Source organism: Lissotriton vulgaris, chromosome 2_1, assembly GCF_964263255.1.
Source record: "Lissotriton vulgaris chromosome 2_1, aLisVul1.2, whole genome shotgun sequence".
NCBI classification, from domain to species: Eukaryota; Metazoa; Chordata; class Amphibia; order Caudata; family Salamandridae; genus Lissotriton; species Lissotriton vulgaris.
In genome coordinates this window covers 1,526,676,913-1,526,685,531 of record NC_141687.1, presented here as the reverse complement: position 1 = coordinate 1,526,685,531, position 8,619 = coordinate 1,526,676,913, and the positions used below count along the sequence as shown (strand labels likewise).

General features: G+C 39.7%; 1 protein-coding gene across 7 annotated transcripts in view; it reads left to right on the top strand.

Annotated features, from left to right (window-relative positions):
• The first annotated feature begins 1,763 nt into the window (after positions 1 to 1,763).
• Positions 1,764 to 8,619, top strand: part of USP28 (ubiquitin specific peptidase 28) — a 504,161-nt gene continuing 497,305 nt past the window's right edge. For 5 of the 7 annotated variants that reach the window (XM_086957386.1, XM_086957382.1, XM_086957385.1 and 2 more), the window contains exon 1: positions 1,770 to 1,964. In XM_086957386.1, the coding sequence (XP_086813512.1) occupies positions 1,911 to 1,964 (54 nt within the window). In that variant the 5' untranslated portion in view covers positions 1,770 to 1,910. Of the gene's footprint in view, positions 1,965 to 8,619 lie in introns of all 7 variants that reach the window. The other 2 variants (XM_086957384.1, XM_086957380.1) reach the window with 1 other exon arrangement.

The window sequence follows — 8,619 nt, the reverse complement described above, 5'->3', positions numbered from 1 at the left end:
TATTAATAAGTACCTATAAGTGAAAGCAAATAAGAATAATCATAACTAAATAGACAATATCCAATAGCTTGTTTTTCACTATAACCTTTCAGGCTTGATAAATATCGATCGACTTTTAACCTGAAACTACAGGAGTTACAGAAATCTTAGTGAATTTGAGTTCATCCTATATACAATGGTGAGTTCTCCCCCTTTTTTTTTTTTATTCTGAACTTAACAAAGAGAATAGTTACTGGAAGCAGATACGAAATAGGCCAGTTTAATTAAAAAAATCTGTAAATGTTGAGTGACTTGATAAAAGACATTAGGGAATATAGAAACTTATAAGCAGATTAGCCTTACGAGATACACCATTTACAAGAATAGATGTATGTTTTTCATACCTCCAATATTTTCACCCCTTTATCTTTATTCATTTTTTCTTGTATCTTTCTTTCTCTAATCAAGCAGGATGTGAAATCCAAAGATATGACTATTTGCATTTAAATAAGATGGAAAACTCAAATGCAATTATCTGCATCTACGTGTTATCTACTAATTAAATATGTGATCAACAGCTTTTATCAGATGTATTGAAAATTCTGGATAGATGTACAATCTCTGACTGATGCCAATATTCACTATAGGAATTGTGTTCCTAGACTTTTGTCAGGACCGCTCTTTTTGGGGTAACTTCAGTGGAAAAATTATTGATCAGACTCTTATACCTGGCTAAAAAAAGAATACCTGAAATTAAAGCAAAAGTTTAATTCTTTATAAGAAAATATAAGAGTAGAATGCACTATAGCACTATAACACTATGTACTATGTATTTAGAAGTACTAAAAATGTTTTGTTCTTTTTAGAAAATTTGGCTGCAAAAAATATTGTCCTGATGAAGACACGACGACGTGTCGAAACGCGTTGACGGACTACAGCCGCGCTAATAATATATAGGACAACAATCCTGTCCCTTGAGTGTTTTTAGAACAAATGTTTTAGTTTTAACATCAACAAAAATCTTTTTATTGTATCAATTTATCTTGTATACATGATATATGTGTTCAATCTCTTTTATCAATATAATTAAAAAACTTTTTTATATCAGTATATTTTTCTGTGTTATAGTTTATGCATAATTTGTGTCTTAAAATAGCCAGTGTTTGTCCTTTGTAATTTGGCCTGGGTTGATACCTTCGCATTGAACTCATTTCCCTGACCCAGCAACTTTATAAGTAGGGTTTTCTTGCCGTATAATTTACTCAACCCTGCTGCATAATTTGACCCTCCCCTGCCGCATAATTACAGTGACCCTGCCTCGTGTGTGTATCCACAGCATCCTATGAAAACAAACAGCCCTTTTCCAAAACGGTTAGCCAGTTGAAATAAGGAGGCCAGGTTGAGTGCACCAATGTAAGAGGCCATCTTAAAAGACGATCATTGCATTACTGAGGACACAACAGTGAATATTATCTTTCATTTTTCTCAAAAAAAATCCTATTAAATGTAGCGATGTTATCAAATATTAACATGTATAACAAATATAATTAATCGTGTAATAAATTAAAGTGTAATTTTAAGTTCCATATACGTTTTATTATTCAGGAATAATAAAAGTGGATCAGAAGACAACATCTATAGCGTTTACGGTTCAAGATTTTAAGTGAAGATTCTATCGGTGTACAGTGTACACCAATCCGTTACTCAGGAGCGCTTTGTCCTTCTTTAGTGTCACGGCTCAGTGCTTGACAGTCTTTCTTCTGTGTCTACACTTCATACCCTCTGTCTGTGTCTCCGCCCCCTAGAGTCAGGCTGCTGGTGCTGGACTGCTGCCTTTGCTACTTTTTGGTGTCCGGTCTCCGGACGGTGCAGCTGCAGCCACGGGGGGAGGAGGCAGGCTCCGGGAGAGAGGCGGACAGTCTGGTCCGGCTATGACAGCCGAGCTGCAAGACGAGGACAGCGCGCCCGAGCCCGGAGGCACGGTTGTAAGTGATGGGGCAAGGGCAGTAAGGCTACGGGGAGGCAGGGGACGAGATAGGGCTAGTGGGCCTGGGTAATAGCGACAGGGTACAGTAGCATGTGAAGTGCTTGGAGACGAATTGGCTAGTGACAGATATGGTACAAACCAATCTTCCAGTCAACAGGTCGTTCCTCGGCTGCCCCTGTGCAAACCTGATTTATCCCCACCGTTTGGAACAGTCTGTCAGACAATACATGACCCCAAGCCACACTTTTACCTTCTGTATCCCATAACCCCGCATTGTGCGTGTCGACCGCTCCTTAAAACATTAGTTTGCACACTTGTCTTTGAAACCCTCAATAGCAGCATATATCATCCATAGCTACTGTATTAATAGAACACATTTTTCATGTTCATGACATGCACCTCCGGTAGTAAGCTCCCGTGCCACAGATGATGTCTGTTGCGTAGCCCGTGGCACTCCTGACTCTCGCTCCTGTCAATGACCTCCCTTGAAACCATCGCCCGCCGTAAGTGGTACCAACCAAATCAAATATGTACGCTCCAAATAAAAGGTTGCTTGGCTGGCACCAATTCCCTAGAATGGAGCACACCTGGTGCCAGTCTCCCACAATGTGTCACCACTATCCTTCACAATAAATGCCACTCCACTCCAATCCAAGAGTAGGTAGCAACTCTGGAACGTGTATCCTATAAGATATACGCTCTACCTAACCACAGTAGGTCCCAAACATGGCAATCCATGTTGGACATTCCCCCAAAGGTTCTGCAGCATTAGGGCAATCCTTCATTCTTATGTGCTCGTTATACCTAACCCACAAAAAATGGCACTTTTGCTCTCAAGATAAGTGCCACCCTAATTAACCACACCATGGTAAGTCAAGCCTCATTTCTCAGCCCCACTAGAAGTCACCTCGTGCCTTAAACATTCAAGCACAATTTCCCCTCCTATTAACTAACATTGCACCTGTAGCACCCCAATGCTAAATTCATGCTACTTATTAACTGCCTCTAAACTATAATTAATCCAAGAGTCTTTCCACAATTTTTTACATCCATCCACAAATAATCTTCACAACAAATTCTTACCTTAGATCGGTGTCAAATGCTCTCTTCCTTGCTTTTGACATGAATGAAATAGCCCAATAACTGGCATCTACCACATCTTCCATAATACCAGTTTCAACCGCATCAATAACAGACACCAAACTCCCTTTCTCTGTCATTCCTACCTATAAAATTACTACTTAGTGACCAGCTAAGGCAGATTGGTGACCTTTATACGGTACATCCACTACTTCCATTAATAGTTTGTTGGTATCCATCCCGATTGGCAAAGCCCTCCCTTTTCCCTCGTTTACAAGCTTCCTCCCTTTTACTGTGGTTCTAGTCATGGTTGGTGTTTCAATTTTCACAGAAGCTGTTTTTTCTACCACCCGATCACTTTCTCAATTACTAATGAGCGTATATTGCCATCCCATCGCTTACTACTATGTACCACTTGTCCAGAGATCATTGAATCCCTTGTGTACGCATGAATTGCCAGTCCGTTTTTGATTGTTTTTACGAAGATACTGCCCCTACACAGTGTGACACACCTAGTGCACTTTAATGATCATTTTGCTGTTTAAACCAACGCCATTAAGGTATCGTTTATCGCCTGTCTTTGTTATGATATCTCAGCCAAAAACCACATTGTCAAACAGGACACTTCTGAAATAGCTGAAACAGAACAATTAAGCCCTTGGATACCAAACGTTTTAGGAGTGTTATGGATTTTGATACTGTGTCTATGCTTCATCTGATGCTTGAAATTTTGAAGTGTCTCAGTTTGTATAAGTCTCAAATTGGTATTCAAACACACATGGCGTGGTATTATCTGAGCAATGACATATGACGTTATCTATGTCTCTTTAAATTGTAATTTGTATTTTTGTCGGTTTCTTTTTTTTTATGGGTATATTTTTGTACTTGAATACTGTGGTATATGTTCCTATAAAATACAGCAACCAACCACTGTTGTAATTTGCAACATCCCCTATATAGATGGGCTTATGGATTAGTCACATGCAATAACTTTTCATTAGAATAGTACTTGAACACCGGTAGAATCAATCCTTATCATTAACCATCACTGTATGTTGACATAAGTTATTGGAAGGCTGTCAGACTTTCTTTTTTTTAAAAAAAAAATTTTTATTTGAAAGATAACAGACAAATTCACTGTTACTCATACAATTCACAATGCAAGTTACATTTAGCGTCATATTGGGAATCAAGTTCAGTTAGACACACATATTATACATTTTGCTCCCCATCTCTGTTCCTTTGCACTTCCAATTCCACCACAGGTGATACACAAATGTCCCCCCTATGCAAGTTCAATTTATACCATTTCCTGTCCCACTTCTTCGGGCACCCTCTTGCAATAAAAAATTCTTTCTCAGCTATCATGCACCTATCTAGCTCCCTCTGCCAAACGCCACTGCATGGGGTCGTACTCCACTCCACCCCACCCCCTAGCAATTTCCCTCTTAAATAGTGTGAAACCCAACGTTACAAACTGCTGTTCTGTCTCTCTATGATCAGTCGCCTCCCATATATTGAGTAGGCCCAGTCGTGGCGTCAAAGTAAGCGGCTCCCCCCAGCGTGGAATGCATATGTGTCGTGATTGTGTCCCAACTGCTCTGCACCATCGGGCATTCCCATATCATATGGAAAAATGTGTCTGACTGCCGGCAGCCCCTTTGTCAAAGATCATCTGGCCTAGACCCAATCCTTCCAAGAGTAACCCCAGTCAAATATGAACAGTGGAATATACGGAGTTGGATAAGGCAGAATCTAAGCGTGATGGCAGCCTCTCTGGGAGACATTAACGCCTGCCTCCAATCCTCTTCCTCAATTGTCCCTATGTCTCCCTCCCACTTCTCTTTAAGCTTTCCGAAGGAGTCAGGCACAATATTACTTAGTTTCCTATAATGAAGGGAGGTCGCCTTGGTGTGCAACTGTCCATCCAACAGACGGTCCTCCAGAGGGGATGACTCCTGTATATCTACACAACTAGGGTACGCCGTCATCAAAGCATGCCGAATTTGTAGATAGCGAAAGACATCACTGGGCGCCTACTGGTATGCCTTCTGGAGCTCCTCAAACTGAAGGATTTTACCCTTCTTAATCAAGTCACCAACCGTCGAGATCATATCCCATTTATCGAATCCCGGGTACTGGCAAAGCATATCTAGCTTCTGGGTATACTACAGCAGCGTCATTTTGGCAAGCCTGCCTGTCCAACCCAAACCAGAATTGGCTAGTTTCCATATCTGCAACGTGTGCTCAGTGGGACCTACAACATGCTTTTACTAGAGTAAAGTGCCCCAAAATATCCAGATCTATCCAAAGCACATGCAGGATCATCCGGTGGGGCATATATCCACCTATTCACAGTCACCAGTTGCGAGGCCCTGTAATACAGCCGTATGTCAGGTAACGCAATGCCCCCATCATACCATCCCTTCATCAATCTCTGGAGCGCAATTCTCGGGGCCTTCCCATCCCATAAGTAACGTACGCACCTCCCCTTCCACTGCCGTAAAATAGGCATCTGGAACTCTATGTGCACAATTCTGTATAATATAGAGAAACCGCGGAAGGGCGAGCATCTTAAAAAGAGCAGCTCGGCCAACCAGCGACAATGGCAAAGATCTCCAATGTTGGACATCAGCCCGCAACCGTGCCAACAAGTGCGCTACATTGCGACTATGAAAGAGGGCCGGGAAGGCTGTTGGACTTTCTTGATCATTCTTTGACATCATTTAGTAGCACAAGTTGCTTTTCCAGATATCTTGCTGTAGTTCATTTCCTTCCTGTGTGCATATCCGGAAACACTGCTCTCTTCCACTTGGCTGCAAACATTTCTCTCTAGCACAAGACCAAACCCTACAAAGGCTTAATACATCAGATAAACATGTTTTCTAGTATTCCTTCTGATGCTTCAGTATTTACCTAGAATATCTTCACCTCCAGGCAAAAATGGAATGTACAATATTTTCATCAGTGGAGCCACATTTAATGCGTTGTGACTGCCAACCAGTTTTAAAAGGAATTTACCTTGTGCATTATCCTGTCTGTTAAACAATACTTTTTGCTTCTTGCCCGAGGCTGTCTGGTTTTCAATGCCCTGGTGGAATGATTCGAGTTGTACCTTAAATCATCATATTATTTTTATTTTTGCTCTGGGATATTGTATTGAATTATAAGCTAAAAGAGTCCCTACCTTGTACTGGGTTGGTTCAGATTGTAATAATAGTAGAGCCGGCTTTCTATTGCTGACAAAGTACTGTTGATCTAGTCGAGACGTTGGCAGTAGTATGTAAAGTTTTTTTTCTGCAAATGAGGGCATTTTAGTTCTGTTTTGATCAAAATTTAAGCTCCATTCATATAGAGCAAATACAGCTAAATTTCTGCCACTACCTCTCTGTTGAATGGAGTGACTGTAGTGGGATAAAGGGCATAGTTGTCCTAAAGGCATAATCCTGTTTCTCAAAATGTGAGGAACAGAAACTTGAATCAATTTGTAAGTAAACATCTAGGTTTTATCTCACAAACACATATGTCCCCTTTTTGAATTTTTCTTGACAATGAGAGAAGATTCTCAAGCACCAGGAAGCCTATTTTTATGCAGCCTATTGACTAGTTTATTTGAGAAATTAACAGAAGAACGTCAGTTCCAGAGACATTGGTCATACAGGAACCAAGCCCACCAAGATCTTGGTAATAAAAAAAGTTTAATGTGCAACCAGTGGTTTTAGTTTTACTCTATCTATATTGTGTTTGTAGTATTCCAAGGAACATATCTTACTTAATTTATCTGAACCATATCCGTAAAGGTTGTTGATGCTTTCCTTCTTGTGTCTACAGCGCCGGGATGCCCCTGGGTAACTGAGCGCGGTATACATTTTATATAATAATAATAATATAATGCCCAGTATTGGGATTGTAACTTATAGTTTTAGTCAGTAGGAAGTCAGAATTAATATCAATCTGTATTAAGTTGTTTGCCTCTTTATTTTAGAAGTAAGATGGTGTCTGCAAGACTTCAGTTCCCTGATAAGCTTATTAAAAAGACATTGTTTCAAATGCTATTTTGATGTAATTTTGCCTTAAATCTAATGAGTTGTCGGACTGCATTTTGTGAAACCAACTTGATGTGCATTGTAACTTTTTCTTCTAAAACATACAGTAAGTAATTGGTGAATGTATTTGTGTGCTCCAGTGCAATAAAGTGAATGTTGCTTTTAATTTCATTATGAGCACCCTGTGTGCAGTGGAACATGTTGTGGAATCTTCCACTCTTGTAATGCTTTTCACATTGTAATAGAAGTACAGCAAATGCTTCTATATTTGTCCGAACACAACGTAAGCTCTTAGGTCATTATCCTGACACAATTGTGTTTTTGGAGTGGTGAACGAGCTCAACTCTGCTTTGGTTTCAATATCGCTACATCATGGTCTCAATTTAGACACGTATGTGAAACCAGATAGTACTGCATGAATCCTCGGACTGTTTTCTTTAGACTCTTACCAGTTGGAACGAATGACGCAGCTGTCCAGTGTAGTGAATGGTGATCTGTGGAAAGGCACCCGCACATGTGACAAAGTTTTATCCTGTTTAAAACGACAAATTAGGTTTTACTGAAATTAAGCTAAACATTTAAGAGTACCGTTGGGTTACTGTTAGAACTGATCAGAAGTCGGTTTATTTCTGATTGTAACTTGAAGCTAGCCTATAACTGTACTGTACACAATGCATAATTTCTGTAAAGATCTCTCTTCGAAGGAGACCCAGTATTTGAGATGGAAGTGCTCATCCATATTATACTCTCTAAAAGTATTCATGATTAACTTGGTGTTGCAAACAAATAACCTGCTGTGCAACAAAACCTATGTTCTGTGTAATGAATTGTCGAACTCCGCATGTCACGTAATTGTGTAAAGTTACCAAATTTATCTGAGACAAATACCGGCCATTTTTTCATGTTCTGAGATTCTTGACAGTTCTGGATCTGGAGCCTGCTTAAGAATGTGTGTTTAACCCTTTTTTTTTTTTGTACCTTTTTTCAATTTTTTGTTCACCATTCCAGTTCTGACTTTTGTTGCTTTTAAAATCGTTTAGAGATAGTGTAGACGAATCATTTTGAGGTGGTTTCTTCTTGCATTTACTGTTGCAACTTTACATTTCAAAGGAGGAAAAATACCGGATTTTCTGAGCGTCTTGTGTGTGTGTTTTTTTGTGTGTCTTTTGTTTGCTGGTCATGACATACAAATACATGACATACTGATAAAATTCTGTAGACATTGGTGGTAGTCGTAGATGCCAAATCCATGAATGGGATTTCAGAATGCACTCTCTCCAGATCTAGCATTGACCATATCTCATATACTTAGTGACTGCATTCTGTAGCTTTGGTATAGGGGTATATGCATTTTGAGCGAGAGGATGAAATGCAGAAAATACTTACTTGCACCTTCGCAGTAAACAAAAAGTGCATGGTTGCAGTTTGTGAAAATATGAATACAAATGTATGGCCTTTTACCTAATTAATTCAGATTTCAAAATTTCTATGACCCCCTCTGGTGAAATAACCCTTTTTCAAGCTGAA